The sequence below is a fragment of the Theileria annulata genome, chromosome 1 (assembly GCF_000003225.4).
Source record: "Theileria annulata chromosome 1, complete sequence, *** SEQUENCING IN PROGRESS ***".
NCBI lineage: Eukaryota > Apicomplexa > Aconoidasida > Piroplasmida > Theileriidae > Theileria > Theileria annulata.
Window position 1 is genome coordinate 2,176,870 of NC_011129.2, and position 17,594 is coordinate 2,194,463.

At 34.8% G+C, this 17,594-nt stretch overlaps 9 protein-coding genes across 9 annotated transcripts, besides 2 other annotated features; 5 read left to right on the forward strand and 4 right to left on the reverse strand.

Annotated features, from left to right (window-relative positions):
- Positions 1 to 133: 133 nt before the first annotated feature.
- Positions 134 to 187: a sequence feature (Signal peptide predicted for TA19440 by SignalP 2.0 HMM (Signal peptide probability 0.882, signal anchor probability 0.027) with cleavage site probability 0.650 between residues 18 and 19).
- On the forward strand, positions 134 to 3,327 carry TA19440 (Dead/deah box RNA helicase, putative; the record flags this gene model as incomplete). The annotated part of the gene is made up of 4 exons (XM_949415.1): positions 134 to 260; positions 322 to 736; positions 830 to 2,921; positions 2,995 to 3,327. 4 exons carry the CDS (start codon positions 134 to 136, stop codon positions 3,325 to 3,327), a joined length of 2,967 nt encoding a protein of 988 aa, XP_954508.1.
- A 151-nt stretch (positions 3,328 to 3,478) lies between these two features.
- Positions 3,479 to 5,760, forward strand: TA19435 (uncharacterized protein; the record flags this gene model as incomplete). Its single annotated transcript, XM_949416.1, has 7 exons — positions 3,479 to 3,570; positions 3,601 to 4,292; positions 4,327 to 4,508; positions 4,550 to 4,597; positions 4,629 to 5,121; positions 5,157 to 5,638; positions 5,677 to 5,760. 7 exons carry the CDS (start codon positions 3,479 to 3,481, stop codon positions 5,758 to 5,760), a joined length of 2,073 nt encoding a protein of 690 aa, XP_954509.1.
- Positions 5,761 to 5,964: 204 nt separating this feature from the next.
- TA19430 (succinate dehydrogenase [ubiquinone] iron-sulfur protein, putative) lies at positions 5,965 to 6,971 on the forward strand (the record flags this gene model as incomplete). Its single annotated transcript, XM_949417.1, has 6 exons — positions 5,965 to 6,153; positions 6,188 to 6,430; positions 6,460 to 6,522; positions 6,575 to 6,661; positions 6,691 to 6,877; positions 6,907 to 6,971. The coding sequence occupies 6 exons, from the start codon at positions 5,965 to 5,967 to the stop codon at positions 6,969 to 6,971; spliced, it is 834 nt and encodes a 277-aa protein (XP_954510.1).
- A 93-nt stretch (positions 6,972 to 7,064) lies between these two features.
- On the reverse strand, positions 7,065 to 9,146 carry TA19425 (bromodomain-containing protein, putative; the record flags this gene model as incomplete). The annotated part of the gene is made up of 3 exons (XM_949418.1): positions 7,065 to 7,208; positions 7,239 to 7,363; positions 7,403 to 9,146. 3 exons carry the CDS (start codon positions 9,144 to 9,146, stop codon positions 7,065 to 7,067), a joined length of 2,013 nt encoding a protein of 670 aa, XP_954511.1.
- A 755-nt stretch (positions 9,147 to 9,901) lies between these two features.
- Positions 9,902 to 10,780, forward strand: TA19420 (uncharacterized protein; the record flags this gene model as incomplete). The annotated part of the gene is given in 6 exon segments (XM_949419.1): positions 9,902 to 10,046; positions 10,077 to 10,223; positions 10,255 to 10,345; positions 10,376 to 10,475; positions 10,541 to 10,639; positions 10,649 to 10,780. Coding segments are annotated over 6 exon segments (714 nt in total).
- A 47-nt stretch (positions 10,781 to 10,827) lies between these two features.
- TA19415 (uncharacterized protein) lies at positions 10,828 to 11,404 on the reverse strand (the record flags this gene model as incomplete). The annotated part of the gene is given in 2 exon segments (XM_949420.1): positions 10,828 to 11,079; positions 11,099 to 11,404. 2 exon segments carry the CDS (start codon positions 11,402 to 11,404, stop codon positions 10,828 to 10,830), a joined length of 558 nt encoding a protein of 185 aa, XP_954513.1.
- A 312-nt stretch (positions 11,405 to 11,716) lies between these two features.
- On the forward strand, positions 11,717 to 13,027 carry TA19410 (uncharacterized protein; the record flags this gene model as incomplete). The annotated part of the gene is made up of 5 exons (XM_949421.1): positions 11,717 to 12,088; positions 12,120 to 12,378; positions 12,408 to 12,613; positions 12,646 to 12,733; positions 12,774 to 13,027. 5 exons carry the CDS (start codon positions 11,717 to 11,719, stop codon positions 13,025 to 13,027), a joined length of 1,179 nt encoding a protein of 392 aa, XP_954514.1.
- Positions 12,174 to 12,242: a sequence feature (1 probable transmembrane helix predicted for TA19410 by TMHMM2.0 at aa 143-165).
- Positions 13,028 to 13,211: 184 nt separating the features above from the next.
- TA19405 (uncharacterized protein) lies at positions 13,212 to 15,192 on the reverse strand (the record flags this gene model as incomplete). The annotated part of the gene is made up of 11 exons (XM_949422.1): positions 13,212 to 13,370; positions 13,462 to 13,563; positions 13,594 to 13,662; positions 13,721 to 13,762; positions 13,794 to 13,913; positions 14,018 to 14,062; positions 14,096 to 14,305; positions 14,333 to 14,424; positions 14,454 to 14,757; positions 14,788 to 14,977; positions 15,011 to 15,192. 11 exons carry the CDS (start codon positions 15,190 to 15,192, stop codon positions 13,212 to 13,214), a joined length of 1,515 nt encoding a protein of 504 aa, XP_954515.1.
- Positions 15,193 to 15,445: 253 nt separating this feature from the next.
- TA19400 (uncharacterized protein) lies at positions 15,446 to 17,482 on the reverse strand (the record flags this gene model as incomplete). Its single annotated transcript, XM_949423.1, has 11 exons — positions 15,446 to 15,544; positions 15,583 to 15,825; positions 15,855 to 16,027; positions 16,159 to 16,242; positions 16,273 to 16,330; positions 16,360 to 16,455; positions 16,487 to 16,585; positions 16,686 to 16,870; positions 16,901 to 17,129; positions 17,161 to 17,371; positions 17,451 to 17,482. 11 exons carry the CDS (start codon positions 17,480 to 17,482, stop codon positions 15,446 to 15,448), a joined length of 1,509 nt encoding a protein of 502 aa, XP_954516.1.
- Positions 17,483 to 17,594: the final 112 nt, after the last annotated feature.

Here is a 17,594-nt window from a genome sequence, read left to right on the forward strand (position 1 = left end):
ATTCGATGAGATTTTAAGTATTTGAATTTATAATTCTTGTAAAATATTTTAAATTTAAAAAATATTTATATAAATTCATTTTAAGTTTATGAATATATAAATCTTGTACATTATAGAATCCTACCAAATTTGTATGAAATTGTCTGTTTATGGGATTGTTTTGCTATCCTTCTTAACTTCGTACAGTTATATAACTAATAATCTTAGTCGAATGCTTCAGTTCTTTCCTTATTCTTGCCCATTCTCTCATAGAAGAGCCGGTATTTCTACTTACACACTAAGTTATTAATTAAATTTAACATTAGTTTAATATTAACATAGATTTGAGTCACAAACCCTTTGAAAAATCTGGAAGATTGTATTCTTATAATTTTGAAGATTATGATAACACAAAAGACCACAAAGAATTGTTACTAAAGTCATTGAGAAATAAAGTGTTTGAAATTTCTGAACCAAACTCTAAATTAGAAGAGAAATATATAAAAGCAAGTGGCCCAGGAGGGCAAAAAATCAATAAATCAGCAATTTGTGTACAACTAAATTATTCAAACCCCTCAGGAAGTATTAAAATCAATATCAAGTGTAAAAAACATAGAACATTAATTTTGAACCGAATAGAAGCTACAGAAATACTAATCGCTAAAATTAACGAAATAAAAGAAAAGGAGATTATGGAAATAAAGAGAGAAAATTTCAAGGAAGCGATGAGAAATAGAAAGTTGTCGGAGAAATCAAAGTATCTGAGAATGGTTTATAAAAAGAATAGATCTTTGATAAAGAAAATGAGATCGACAACTAAAATACACGAAAGTGAATATTGAATGTATAGATTTTATATGATGAATAGAGTCTTGTTGACGTTAATATTTGTTTATTTTAACATAAATTTTAAAAGTTGGTGTTTTTTAAATTATTACAGCTCATCAAGGGACTATGAACATATTCATAATGTAAATGATAAACACTATGATTCAAAATTTGTTAGTGTTAACGCTCTAGATAAGTCAAAACATAAAGTTCCAAGTAATAAATCAGGAAAATACGTTAAATCGAAAAAAACAGGAACAAATAAAGAAGATTTGGACTCATTGTTTGCTAAGGATAACGACGAACGAAAGCTAATCAAGGAAATAAACGCATCAAGAAGATATTTTAGTGAGAAAAATAACCCTTTGATGAGGAAAATAGAACATAGTAATCAGATAATTTCAAGTAAAAAAATCAAAAAGTTGGCAGAAAGAGCAGGAACCCTTAATGTAAAAAGCTTGAAAGAGAAAACAAAATTGTTAGAAAAACCGGATAAAATTGAAAAGAAAAGTAAAGTACGTGATTCCAATAATAGAAGTGATTTGAATAAAATTACTAGTAAACCTCACTCTGAAGTAAGTAAAAGTGATTTGGCAAAAGATGAAGTAGAGAAAAAAGTTTATAAGAGGACAAAAATATCTGAAAAGGAGTTGAATTTCTTGCCACTAAAGGCACCAGGAATAAGAGCACTAGAGCCTGATTCAATGAAGAATGTCCAAGTTGAAGAAATTGAGTCGCTAATCAAGTTGGGGTACGATGGTATAATTGACATGAACTCACTTTTCAAAAGTAAAACTGATGGTGGTGGAACTTCAGATTCTGAATTCATTAAAGTTCCGTTCAAGTCGCTGGGAATATACGATGAGAAGTTAATTGAGGCATTAAAGCTGTTGGGAATTGATAGACCAACATACGCTCAGAAAAAGTTCATACCTAAGTTAACTGAGATTTTAAATACCAAATTAACAGAAAAGTCTAGAAATTTGATAACAAGTGTTGTCCATGCCTCTACAGGCTCTGGAAAAACATTAATGTATATGTTACCAATATTTCAATCTTGTTTGAATCAGTCCTTACCACTGTTTGGAGGATGGTCAACCTACAACCAAAAGGCGATATTGGGTTATGTTGAGGAACTTATAAACCAAGATATTCTGGTAATATGCCCTTCACTTGAACTCTGCGTTCAGTCTAGTAAAGTAGCAAAAACTATATATGAACAGTACAAAGCTGTAAAAAGTGAAGGTAGGACTGGAGATTTTTACTCAGATTTCTCAAAAATTCTAGCAATACCTTCTAAAGACAAAGAAAGTGATGAGATTGGTACACTCCAAGTTGAAACTGAAATAAAGCCTACACTATTAATAGGAAACGCAAACATTCTGTATCAGAAAAAAAATATAAAGAAGATAATGTCTGAAAAGGCAGAAGAATATGAAGAAGCAAAAACCACAATACAGGAAATGACAGCGTCAATGCTTCTTACCAAAGAGATCGATCCCACTCCAAACACTATAAAAAGAACAGTGGCAATGTATTTTGCAACTCCAGGCCGTCTGTACTCAATTCTATTCGACCACAAGTTATTGAATCTGAAGAATTTTAGATACGTGGTTCTTGATGAATATGATAGCTACCTGGAAATGGTAGGTGATTCTGGTAAAAAAATCAAAAATGCTAGAACAAAGGACCTTATAAATAAAATGTTCAAAAATATGAGTAATAGGTATGAAAGAGAGATGGAAGAAGACCTAGGCAGAGAATTAAAGGAGAATCTACTAAATTTGAGAAGAAAGTATGTCATGTGTGTTTCAGCATCAGATAATTTGATGTCAATGCCAGGGATTCTAAGGAAGTTTTTTCTAGAAGAAGGAGAAAAAAATGAAAAGGAAAATGAGAATTCTAAAGAATCGTGTGATTCTGAAAACAATGAAGTTAAAAAACACACAAAATCAAAAACCTCGTATCAATTTCCGAAAAATATCCTACACACCATGGCAATATATTCAGTGCCGGACGCTAAATTATCATTATTGAGGAAAATCCTAAAATCAGTCCCATACAATAAGTCAGTTTTGATATTTTGTGATTCAAATGTTAGTTTTAGATGGGGAGTTGAAAATAAAATCATAGAAAACTACTTAAATTAATATATTATCTAAATCTTCCAAATAAATTCACATTTAGGGAACTGCAAGCTTTTTGTTAAAGTACTTGAGTGGAATTTTTGGAGATTCATCAATACAGATTTTGAACAGCGTACAAAACAGGATAATCAGAAGGAAAGCGTTCAGTAATATAATACAAACTAATATAGATAACACAAATTTGTACAATATTAATAAGAAAACGACAAAACTGGTAAAAGATATTTTGATATCTACCAGACTGAACTCAAGAGGCATCGACTTCAGCGGTTACACCCACGTAATTAACTATGATCTACCACACGGTAAGCGATCTTTATTAAATATGGACGCTCAGACCCAGATTCATATATACACAAAAGCGGAAGAATAGGAAGAGCAGGAAATCCAGGAATCTGTATAAGCTTGGTGGAGTCAAAAAATTTACCAGCTTTCAAGAGAGCAATAGTAGATCGGTTACCAATAAAGTTCCACAATATAGATTCAAATAATGGGCTCCTGGTCACAAAAGCATAGATAAAGAAATGGATATACTTCCAACTAATGTTTCATCATTTAGAAAAGCAGCATATTGGAACCAGTTTTATAGTAACCCAAAGCTAGAAAACTTTGAATGGTAACCAGTTTGTTTATCAAGAATTTTTAGGTATACAGACATTAAAAAAATACTCCCAACTTTCCATAAATGTATATTAGAAAGAGATGTTAGTTCTAAAAATGAACGAAAACAAAATTTCAAGGATTCTATAGTTGTCAACGTAGGCTGTGGGAATTCTAAAGTTTCGGAAGTACTCATAGAAGATGGGTTCAAGATTGTGTATAACCTGGATTTCTCACAACAAGTATTGGATGAGATGAAGGCGAAGAGTAAAGGTAAGGAGTTTTATTTGAACGTGGATGTTTCCAAAAAGGAATACGTGGATTTCGGAGTTATGCTGAATAAAAAGTACCCAAACGTACCCAAAATCATAGTGGATAAGGCTTTTATGGATGCATTCATATCAATAGATGATGGAGAGTCGAAAGAGCTGATAAAATCGAGATCGAAAGTTTATTTGGAAAGTACACTGAATATGATGAAGTCCGACGATATTTTCATAATAATCTCAGTATCGCAGGACCATGTTGTAAGTGAGCTGATAAGAAACATGCTGATGAAGAACCTGTTCATAGATATTTACCCACTGTTTGGTGAATCTGACAGAAAGGCACATATGATCCAGTTCATATATGCAATATACAAGTTTGATAAAGGAAGTCAGATTGAAAGGAAACAGTGCAAGATTGTAGATATGCCAAATATGCCGTGTGAATACTTCGAATTAGGACAGCTATTAAGTAAGAAAAGTTAGAAAAATACTTTTGATTTTAGAAAAGGTAAAAATGGCGAAAACTACACTTTACCTGGGACCGACCATTAAGAAACACACTCCAGGAAGACGACTTACATTTGATATCTTCCCAAGTAACCAAAGCGAAACCTGCTTCACGGTTGTGGTTTACGACTCTACTATAAAGAATAAACTCAATAACGCATGTATTATAGTTCCAACGGTATTATTAAATAGTAATTAGGATTTTATGGGTTGTTTTAGGGTCATGAGCACTTGTGGTTGTATTCGTCAGTGGACGGGAACCAGGAGGTTAGTTTTACCTAAATTTAGTAAATTTTAGCTTTCAAAAAGCGCTAACGCGAGTAGGATCCTGCTAATCTGGCTCAAGTACGTAAAGAACATATCAAACTTGCTAAAAACTAGCCCGCTGGACGCATACAGTGACGACCAGGTCATGGAATACATTAAGGGTAATCTAAGTGAGGCTCTAGATAACTTCTCATTGGAGTCGTCAAAGGGTGTTACAATAATGAAGGTGGGTGAGTCGTGTAAAATCAGAAGATGGGTCTGTGAAGTCCAATCTAAATATTGTGGGAAAATTATAGTTCGTGATCTTTATAATGAAGACGATAAGAAGAATGGGAGGCAGCTATACTCTAGACAGATGATCTTCTCTTCAAACCCACAAGTTATACAGTCTGAAATCACATATTACGAAGAAGATTCGAAACAAATATTCCTTTTCAACCACTTTAACAACGAATATCACATCGCGATATCACTTTCAATGGCATTTCTCAAGTCTAGGGAGACTGTTTTAATTCTGGGTGGAGGTGAGTTATTATGAATTTATCTAAAACGGTTATAGGCACGGGTGTTCTGACTAAAATTCTGTGTGATTTGGTGGATAATAATCTAGAAGTTGTGGAACTAGACGAGGCGGTTCTAGAAGTCGGGGAGAAACACTTTGGATACACGCCTGAAAATGTTATGGATTTTAAAGATTCACTCGATTCTGAATTTTTGAGGAATAATTCGAGAGTTCTACACATTAAAGGAGATGCATTGGACTTTGTGCTCAAGACTCCAAGAAGATATTCCGCTGTGATTTTGGATATAAACAACACAGAAGATTCAGGAGAGGAAAATAATTTAAAATCCGGGACACTGATGTCGCCTAACCCATTGTTCCTAGAAGATGAAGTATTGGATCGAATGAGTGAGATTTTGCGTGAAAATCAGGGAATTTTTGTGTTAAATATGCTAACAAGGTGTAAGGAAACAAGAAAGGCAATATTGGAAAAGTTTCAGAGAGTGTTTAAGTTCATAGGAATCATAAAGATGGAAACGGTAAGCCACAAAACCATAACAAAATATTAATTATTTAGGACATAAATGAGGTTTTGGTCTGCTCATCGAATACACCGACAGATGGTGTGGAAGAAATATATCAATTTGTAAGATTTATTTGAGATTATGAAATGTAGGCAATGGAGCTGAAGTGCAGGAATTACCAAATTAAGGATCTCGACGCGTGGGTGAACAGATTCTCAATATACTCCGAATAATTTTCGGAAGACACATTTAAAGAATTCTTTAATTTAATAAATATTTACAAGTTTTAAAATATTATGTGGTGTATGGTTACTCAACACTTGAAATAATTTAACAATGTAATGGCTGCTAGCAGATTTGGCGTAATTTTCAAATCAATACCTGTTCTAAGCCCGAAAAATGTCAATTTCTCGGTCTTCAGGTACACCCCAAACAGTAAGGAGAAGCCGAGGATTCAAACCTACACCGTCGACACGAACGACTGTGGGCCGATGATTCTCGACGCTCTAATAAAGATAAAAAACGAAATGGTACTGAAATAATTTTTTATGGTAAATTTTACAGGATAGTACGCTCACATTCCGAAGGAGCTGCCGAGAAGGCATTTGCGGGAGCTGTGCAATGAATATAAACGGAGAAAACGGCTTAGCTTGCCTCATGGATATAGAGAAACATGCATCGAAGGGTACTGTGGAAATCCAGCCGCTCCCGGGAATGTACGTTTTGAAGGATCTCGTTCCCGACCTGACCAACTTCTATGAACAGTACAGGAGTGTGGAGCCCTGGCTGAAGAGGAAAACTCCAAAGGTACCGTGAGAGGAATTTAAGTTGTTTAGGAGGGAGATAAGGAGTATTACCAGTCGAAAGAGGATAGACAAAAGCTTGATGGTCTATACGAGGTAATTTTATAAATATATAAATTAATAAATAACTAATTATAAAATATTTTAGTGTATTCTCTGCGCTTGCTGCTCAACATCATGCCCATCCTACTGGTGGAATCCAGAACACTACTTGGGACCAGCTGCCCTAATGCAGGTTTGCTTTTTTGGTTTTAGATTCCTTAGGCTTACAGATGGATTGCTGATAGCAGGGATGAATACACAACAGAACGTCTGGTGGAAGTGAATGACACTATGAAGCTTTATCGGTGCCACGGAATCCTGAACTGCACTAAGGTTTGTCCCAAAGGACTTGACCCGGCAGGATCAATATCTAAACTGAAGAAGCTGGTTGAAGAGAATGTCTCTGACCGTAAGTTTCAATACTTTAAGTTGGTTTAGAGTGGGAAGATATTGCCCTCGACGAATACAAAGAGCGCAACAGTAAGGCTGTGCAAAACTTGTAATTTTTAAGTATTAAAGTGATTTAATTTTCCATACCATTATACCAAATATGTAAAGTTAAGTTAATACATTAATACAAGGAATCTATCTATGCACTAGATTCTTGCATCAAAACTTTCTGCGATTTGCTCATCCTCGTTTCTCGGAGGAACTCCAGTCTGCTGAGCCACGTCTCGGTGGTGAATTGCTTGACCCTTCCAGTCCATCCATGCGGTTTTTTTGCCGCTGGTTGACATGTTCTGAAGACATAAATATCTATGTAAACTTACGTCACTCTCACTGGGCGTTTCTATTTTCCCTAGGAAGTCCGCGTGGTTTCCCATAATGCCTTCGCTCAGGTGTTGCTTGTCACCTTCAAACTCATCCACTGGGAGATATTCAGGCAAACCAGTATCTAAATGATTTTTTATGAATTTAAATGAAGTGAACTTACCCTTTTGATTGTCTGTTCTGACAGGTTTTTCGGGGACGATGTCATTTTCTGAATCTGAGGAGCTAAAGAAGTCATCTGAGCTCAACAAGTTGGAGGCGACGTCAGAAATGGAAGATGTACTAGAAGAGTCACTGAACATTCCTGATGGAGTTCTGAACTTTTCAGGCCGACTCATGATTCTAACATCTGTGGCTTGCTTTGCAACCTTTGCCTTATCGCTCTTGATCATGTGTTCCATATTAGTCTTGGCCATTTGGTTTACATATGTAAAGAACTGTTTCTGTCTTTCAATTGATAGTAGGTCTGTATCGAAAAAGAATTGTGGATCGTCTTTATGGTTGTCAGCCAGGATTCCAAGTTCATCTTGAACTAGTTCTAAGGCTGCTTTACGTTGGTTTGGTGCAAGTCTGAACATATTAGCCTGTAGTGTCTTCTGTTGTGAAAGTGTCAATGGTTTGTCATTTAGCATTTTCTGTATTGTTGGAGGTTGGGGAACTAACCCATAGTGTGGAATCTCTTCAGCACCAAACATTGTTCCTCCAAATTTGACTGGCTTCCTTCTTCTCATTCCTGACTCAGTTCTTGATCTATCTTGTCTCAGTCCTCTATCGGGTCTCACGGTCTTCTTTTTAGAATATTTTGAATTTAAGTTCACGTACTCGTCGTCGTCAGTAAAATCACCTGATGTATCCATGGAGTCCAGGTCTGTGTAATTATCTTCATCCAGTCTTCCAAGGCGTCCAAATTTCTTTTTAGATCTTCTATCTTCCAGTGTTTGGACTGGTGCAACCCATGCATCATATGCTTTTCTACTTCTTGGTGCATACAAATTTTCTATTTCCTCCCTCAGCTTTGCTGGGTCCATTGACAAAGTCAGATAAAACTCGTCAGGGTTAATGTACCTCGAAGACTTCAGTTTGTTTTCCAGCGCCAACGATAGTGTCCTCGCTGCTTGACAAATGATATTATCTGTCGGATAGAAAAGAAATGCGTTGTAAAATATTTGACGCATATCTGTTTGCCAGCCATATGGGCTTGAGTAGTGCTTTGTGTGTAGTCTCTCGGTAATTGTATGGAAATCCATTGGACGTTTAATCACTGTCAAGTAGTCTGGTACTCCGTCCACAACTGGGTCCACTGGGTACCAAAACCACTTATCTGTATCCATGTACTTGATCATTTGGAGGATGCGATAACAGGAATATTCCCATGTGTTTTTCGGCAGCTTCGGAAGATGCTTTGTAGAGATTGGTACCGTTCTGTAGAGGATTTTCACTGGTTTATTATCTTTTTGTGATGATTTTTGTGAAGAGGGTTTTGCTGGTTTAGTTTTTTCAGGTTTGTAGGGCTCTGAATATGCAAAATTAGAGGGATCGTCGAATAAATCGTCTGTGAAGCTAAACGTCTGTTTTCGTGGTCTTGAGGATCTCTTTTCAAAATACTCGCTTGAGCTATTTCCAAACGAATCCAATCTTAATGAGGATTCCTGTTTTGTGATAAAACGTTTTTTTGTTGATCTGGAGGGTGTGTATTCGTCTCCAAGTGATTGGGATTTAGAGCGGAGGTGTAGTTCTACTGATTTTGACTTCTTTGGAGCCAATTTTGGAGGGTTGTAGACTTCAATTATGACCTCGAACCTATAATTTGACTTTTCCAAATCTTGGTTTAGTTTCATTGCGTCTTCTGGTGTAAGTAGAACTTCTCCTCTATGGAGGGAAGTTGGTACCAAAGATTCTGTTGACATGTTTATATCAAATTGACTTTCAAACTTCTGGATCAAGTGGGATCTTGAAATTATACTGACCTTCAAAAACTCTTCATAATTATCTTATGAAACTTTGGAGAATTTCATGAAATACAAAACTTAAAAGAGATTTGGTTTGGGAATGGATTTAAATATTAGATCAGGCCACGAATCCAGATAAACTAAATCCGCACATACGCGAACAGAGATTAATTTATTTGAAATTTGATAAGCTATACAAAAAACAAAAACAAACTAGAGATATTGGTCTAATATACATCTTGTTACAAAAGGAACAAAGAGAAATATATTTCTCCAACAATAACCAGGTATTGGTTAAAATAATTCTAATTTAGAATTATAAAATAATGAACATAAAATGGGTGGGAAATGTATTAAATAAGGGTTTTTATACCCCATGATACGTACTAATTACAACTACCTTTATTTACATATTATAATCTAATTTTGATTCTTTATACCTTTATTTTTTGATTAATGTATTTGTTATTTGGGTTGATTCTTTTAGATGTTTTTAGGGATGGGTTTTTCCATGATTAGGAAGATCTTCTTCTTCTTTGATTATGAATCTTATTTTTAAAATGCTAATTTTCTTATGACACTCATTCCTATTTCTATTTTAATTAATATTAATTTTGATTCTTTCCCGATTTCTAACATTTTTAGGTTTTTATCGCACATATTTTAGTATATCTAACATTCCTTTACACATTTACATCTTGCTCATTTAAAATATGGGAAATGAACCCGAAATAAATTCTGATGATGAATTACTGGGTTTATTAGATGCTTTTAGTGGCAATTTCTCTAGTCAGTTCAACTTGGATTCCGGTACTTTATTGAATGAATATACCAAATATGGAATTTTCAAGGATGAAAGTAAGCTTGGTTGTAATCTAATTTGATTAGAGCCTTCTGATTCACAAGGTGAATTCAATAATTCTAGCCAATATTTGGATTTTATATCCACGCTAAAGAACCTCTCTGATGCCCACACATCGCATGAATACATTCGTTATCTCTTCGTTAAGGACAAACCACAGACCTCAAACAATAGTATTCAAAGTCTCTAATTATTTCCTTTTAGTTAATTTCAGCAGATCAGAGTTTTTTGATGATACCGTAAAGCACTATGAAGTTTTAGTCCACAAAAAACCTTACAACATGATTGATAAATGGTTGGTTAGATTTTATATTTATCTGTTTAGTACTCTGCGCGAAATTGAGGGAGTTCCTGGTGTTGCTGATATTGATAATTTGACGGTAAAGACGGTGAACTCAGTGATAGTAAATTCAGATATTCTCGAAGTATTACCCTCCTTGGGATTCAAGTACAAGACAACCTCAATAATATTCATAGGTTATCTAAAAAGCATAACGTTTATAGCGAAGTCTTTCACGTAAATTATGGCTCTAACAACTATGTGCAGTTGTCTGTAATGCATCATTCTGTAAGAAAACTGAAAATAAATGTATTTTAGGAAGACAATGAGGACCTTTTCCCCTCAACATTTCTGGTTGAGATAAAGTGCTTCGGAAATCTAGAGCTTGAATTCTACAAGAATCGGATAAACACAACCTCGAAATTGCTGTATAAATTTGTAAAATTTTAATGTGTAACAAATTTTATAAGTATTATATATATATGAACTGCATAAAATTAAAAGTCAGTAACACGACCCATGTGGGACCAGTCACCAAACATTGTGGGCTCATGTTTGGTGTACACAGATCCATACTCCTTTCCTATTTGAGGATGGCCTTTAAAGTTACAAATTACATCTTCGTTATCTTTAGAACTGCATTCGGTTTCAGAAATACAAACTTTCGACTTCACTGGTATTGCCTCGTCAGTCATTTCTGTAAAGTTATTAATAACAGATGTTTGAGTGGGAAGTGTGTAAACCAATGCCTAGCTACAAACCTGGGACTTGGTCGTCTGAGGTCAGCTCAATAATATTGGAGGAGGCGGTTGAGAAGTCCAAAGAATGAGAAACAAGAGCTATATTGAATCTGTTCAAAACAGAGTTGACCTGGTCATATCTGGGGAAAATAAACCCATTTTTTATTTTCTTGGTGAACCTAATGGATTCTAGGGAACTTTTCAGCCTGTTGTCAGAGAAGTTGGAATAAAAAGACTTGTTTCCGTAAGAAATCTTAGGGTTTGTAAAGAAATTTGACCTTTTAAAAGAAAGGTTCTTGAAAATGAAAGAACATCTCCTACTGTACATGAACATTTCAGAAGTTTAACAAAAACTGAATTGTAAAGAAAAAATAACAAAAATAAAAATAAATGTTTAATCTACTGGAATTAATAAATGACTTCAAGTAAAAGTAAAATAAAAAAATCAAGTCATAAACCCTAATATGTTATTGTTCAGAGATAAGGGGGTAGGTTTGTGTATGAACTTTTATAATAAATCATAAATAATATTTCTAACCGATCAAATTCGCTTAATTTATATATTGTATTAAATTTAATTTTAATTGATTTAACATATTTTATAACCTAGAACGAATTTTTTGTATATTAGTTAAAATGATTAAAAATGGATACTGCCCAGAATGAACCGCTTTTAAATAAAGATAAAAAAGGCCACCATACTGGTGGTCTCAGTGAAGAGGAAATTTTGGAATGTTCAGAAAAACTTTCCGGCCTGAATCACGAGAGCAAATCCATGCTATTTCTGCTGTGTTTGTCTACGTTCAATGATCTGCAAAACAGATTCCTTGAAAAATATAAGGGGATGTTAGATTCCAAAAAGATTAAAGGGACTGAACCTACACCTGAAGAGCTCATGCTATATAAAAAATTACTGAAATCACAGGACACTTTTTTAAATACACCTCTTGAGGAAGATGCAGAACCAAGCCAATCGTCCTCACAACCTCCAACAGAATCAACAACTCAAGAAACTTCGGTAATTTTAGTAATTTTTTATGATCATTTAGCTGTTGAGGACCTTGTGGAGAAGATATCGCATAGAATTTTACATCAAGGCAATGCTCATAATATTCCTGCTAAAACTGCCATACTTCTGCTACATATTCACTACTGTGGTCTACATCATGTACTGTTTCGGGTTCTTCGATTTGGTGGCACGACTGTCTCAGCACTTGAGGAACAACCAGAACGCCCAGACGGTTGTTCGATACTTTTTGCGGTTTATGGACAACATTGAGCCTGTTCTCTTAATTCAACTAAATCAGGGTATTTTGCATAAAATTAACAATTTTCAGACATGACACAACAACAACGAGTTCAACAGCAACATCGCACTCAGCAACAAACTCAAACTCAAACTCAAACACAAACTTTAAGACAACAAACACAACAAGAAACACAGGAAATACAACCAGAGACAGTTACGAATATTTCAACTCCTGATACTTCTGAGCAAAGTCAAGTTGTTCCACCAAGAAGCAGCACCGCACCAATCATTTCAGTGAGTCTATTTTATTATAAATGTGTTTATAGGAACAAGAGGTGAGCCCACCGACAGTTCGCCAGAGACCAGCAACCGCAAGAGTTGAAGGTACTATCTCTCAAAATGGGTTGTTACGAGGTATGTTATCAAAAAATATATTAAACTAATAACTGTTCAGTAACATTTTCAAGCTCAAACTCTGAGCAGTCGTCAACAAGAAGTAGGAGCAGATCTTTTAGGGAAAGGATTGAGTTGCTCCGCCGTAGCCATAGACCGTCGCAAAGAAATGACTCAGTACCACAACCAGGCCAGTGCGAAAACGTTAGAGAGAAACCAACTTACTTTGAAAAGTTTGTGTACCAGGTCTTTTTCTCCTTCATACTAAGCCTCCTGCCTTGGTGGGAACCAAACCCAATATACCTAGAGGAGTAAACCAATGATGGGAAACAAATAACTAATCCATGTATTTTAAATAAAGCATATTATTGCGTTTCAAGAGCCTCCTCAGCTGACTTTCTTTGGAAGTCAATTAGCCTGTTTCATTTAAAATTTTAACAACTCACTCTCTGATGGAATTGCAGTTCTTCATCTTGTAATTTTCTACTTGCTCAACAACCTATATTATATATATACTTTTTAAACAATAACTTACTTCTCGCAACCCTTTAATATACTTTTGCAAATCATAATTTGCCTGAGACCTAGACTCCAATAGACGTTTGTTGGCCAAGTCGAGGTCGTTCCTGGTGTTTTCCAACTCTCGCTTGGTCAACTCCTAAAAACTTGTAAATCTTAACAAAAAACCATCTGGTCCTTGGCGTTCGACTTAATCATCTGAGTGAGAAATTATTAGTTTGAGGACTTACCGAGACTAAATACTCGTTCTCAGAAATCAAGTGTGACTTTTCCTTATTAAAGGTTGTAGAATTCGAGTAGTCTGACTCCGTGACTCTGAGATCCTCAATCTCCTAAAAATTCAGTTAAACTAGAATAAGTACCTGTTCTAATGATTTCAGAGTCTTTTGCAAGTCAGATACACTTCCTCCTTGAAGTGAGAGTTCAGAATCCTAAGAAAGTAAAATTGATGAAACTAACATGTTTAAGAGTCAGGGCCTCATTAACTACAATGTCATTGGCCAGATTCATGAGATCGTCAGACAATGATTTCTGAAAATGAAATAAGTTTAATTAACAATACTGAGTGGTCTGGTGAGTGAGGGTCGATTTTTTTAAGCAAAACTTCAAATTCTTTCCAAGGTTCAGTATCAATGCCTGAGGCAGATAGCGATTTCACTATAAGATTATAATTTTTAGAGACCTAAAATTGATAAAGAAAACTGATTTTAATACTATTGTCAGGCATTTTGAAAGTTTATGTCTCGCTGTAGTAACCTAAACATTATTAAATCAACAAAAAAATACTTCTGAGGATAAGGAAAGACGATCGTTCTCCAGTTCCCTCATTTTCTAATAAAAAATTTTATTATAAATTGATAAAACCTTTGAACAATTATTCAAGTTCAACTTTAGTTGGTTTATATCTTGGTTTATTTCCTTGATATTTTTTCCATCCTGGATTATCTTATAACTCTTTGAACTTACTATTTTTAGGTTCATTTTATCATTAAATTCCTTGTTACTGTTTTCCATTTGAATTAAACTATTGGTTTCCTGGGTCAAAATTGATTCTCTCAACTCAAGTTCGTTCTTCTAAAAAATGTAAAAACTCTATGATACCATTCTGTTGCAATAATCCTTAACTTTATTTGTCAAATCCTCGATTGTTTTTATTTCTATTTTAATTGTATTGACTCTCTCTTTGAGATCATCTAACACATTACATCAAGATTATTCTTACCAAATTCTTGTATTTCTTTCTGGAGTTCTTCTGAAACTGTTCTTAGGTGGTTAAGTTGTTTCGTTTTCGAGTTAACTGATTTTTCTAGCCTCGACAAAACCTTGTTCAATTCCTCTTCAAAGTCGTTTGGAATTGATTTTCTCTTCTCGACCACGTTAATGTACAATTGTAGGTGCTCGGTTGCCCATTCTGTCACTGTTTTGTACGTTGAAGGGTTCTTTATGTTCATCTTAAATGCTGCATCAAACATGTATGAGTCTGTTTGCGTCATGGTGCTTTTCTTTTCGAAATCCTTATGGAAGTTCTGAAAAAATTTTAACATTAGTTAACAAACTTCGTGTTCGTATAATAGTAACTTGCACAGCCATGAAAGAGCCACTAAGTTTGACTCCCACTGACGTTCTGCTGTTGGTGTTTTTAGGTGCGATGTTGTCATTATATGCGGGTATCCGAAATCGTTATAGAATTTTGGGACTTCCACTGCCATATTTTCCTTCGTGATCGTCACGTTCTTGTCAACGAGCCTTAAAATAACTAATAATGGTAGATTTAAATACCTGAAAAGAAAGTTCCATATATCTAGGAGAACTTTCAGTGGTGGAGATCTCAGCAAATCACTTACTGAGCACGCGTTATATCCTTTCCATGCTAGGAAGTGGAGAATGAAGTTGACACATTCCTTTTTGGTGTTGAGTTTTTTTGTGTTTTGGCTTTTATGTGGCAAGAATTGTTGTATCATTGTGTCTGATGCGATTTATAACTAACGGTTAACATTTGTTAAGATTAAAAATTAAATTAAAAACAGAATAGCCTATATTACCAGTGTTAGACAACTAAAACCCCCAAAAAATATTGAAAATAAAAAAGAAGATTAATATATAACACAAAACAACTTTTTTAATCTTTAAATTATGAAAATTACAAAATGTGTATAACTTGAGCACAACAACATAGAATCCTGTGTTGAGACAATTAATAGAATAACATTAAAATTAGGGACATAATATTTTAATTGTGCGATCTAGTCCCCAGGATGCCATTAATGAGTTATATGGGTGGTGTACAAGGCCAATTGCCTCCTTGTCGTGAACCTACCAAATGTTATCCAACTTTACCTCACCTTTAGAACATTATCCAATGTTCCTGATTTAAAGTTGAAACAATAAACCTGATCATCGTCTCCCAAGGCATAGAGCCAATCGAATCTCTTGGATACTAAACAGGTAAAATATCTGTGATCTGTACCTGAAACATCCAGGAAGCATACGTTTTCGATATCTTCGTGGGTAAATTCCCTTGAACAGCTGCCATTCATGTTAAACAGCTTCAGAACTGGCGATTTTGAGCATACCAAAAGAACTTCATTTTGAGCCTGATGATTTTTGAAATTTCTCAAATTACCCCTGTAGTTAAGTTCAATATTGTGTTGACCGATTTTGATATCAAAGGACCGTCTTTGTCGTCTGTTTCACGATGAGTATAGGCTGCAAATGATTTGAGGCATTCGCAGGTCCTTGTATCCCACACCTTGACAAACCCATCACTCGAACCTGTGATAACTCTAGTTCCATCCACTAAATGATTACAATTTGTTTATTAATATACTTGAATAGACTACTGTGTTCACTATTGATGTGTGACCTCTGAACTCTTTCAGTGGTTTTCCTGATTTTAGTCCATGGATCCTACATATATGTGGATTAACTAGTCAAATAGAACCTTGCTAATGAGTCGAAAGATCCTGTTAAAAGGCAGGATGAATCTCTACTGAATGTAGCGCATGTTACGGCTGAAAAGGGTTGTATATTTGTTAACTAACCTCCTTTATGGGAGTTATTCATGGTCTTTAGGCATTCGCCAGTATCAATTTTCCATATCTAAATCACATTAAACTTGAAATACGGACCTTTATATTACCCTTTTGGTCACCACTGGCAAGAACCTCAGAGTCTCTACTAACTGCCAAGCAGGTGATTAGCGTTTCATGAAGCATAAAATGGTCCTAAACAGAAAATATAGTAATTGTTAGTTACATTCGCTTGGTATGACAATTCCGTATCCAAAACTCCTAAACTCCAGTTCCAAACTTCGATAAATCCATCCGAAGAACTACACCTTGTATCACACAATAACTTACCCGGAAATCAAGTATTGGCCATTTGGCGTAAAAACTACGCATTCAGGATGTGAATTTTCGGCAAACTACATGATTATTTGGGATAATTATTGTACCTTAATGATTTTGCTTATGTTTTTAACATATTCTGGAGCCTCGTCAGACATTTTTGAAATGTTTTTAAAGACGTCGAATTTTTCTCCAGGGGGTAATATTCCCATGTGATTTTGCCATTTCAACGCCATTCCCAACAAGGCAAGTAATCTAGACTGTGGCACGTGTTCTATATCCTTTGAAAGGGCTAAAAACATTTATTAATTATTTCCACAACCTTCTGCTACGATGTTTCTCTTCCTTTCTTTGGTCAGATGTTGGTGAGATGTTTCAGTTGATATTCCTGCGTAAATTTCCTTTGAATCGTTCGGTCTATTCTTGCATAATTCTAATAACCTTCTATAGTTGTCAGGGTCACTTTTTTGCATTGAAACTAGGGGAGAACAGTTCTCCATTAAAATTAAAGCCAGTTTACTTTCCTTCAAATCAACTAGTTCTCTCACTATCTTAAAGAGCGTCAATTAATACTAAAAATACCTGGTCGTATAGTTTAAATAATGTATCCTGCGATAATTTCATTGTGTCTATTGACTCCAAAACTTGGCTCCATCTGCCCATTTGGGCATCAGAGATCAAAACCTCCAAATTCGAAACACTATTTAGGGAAACTCCGGTCTCCTCTTGCATTACAAGTAGTGTTTTCTTTAAGTTATTTTCTTTCAGATATTGTAGAATTAATTTCACAACACTAAAATTAATTATGTTAGTTTTAATTAAGTAAATTATTGAATATGAAAATAAGATTCATTGGTATAGTAGAAACTAACTCGTCGCTAGACACATCAAGATTTCTTTCCATTTTAAAGGTGTAAAAAAGAGTTATAGATGTAAATTTTAGTGTTAATTAAGTCTGAGTATGACAATTTAGGGTACATAAAATATTCACAAGATTCTAAATGATTAAGCCAATA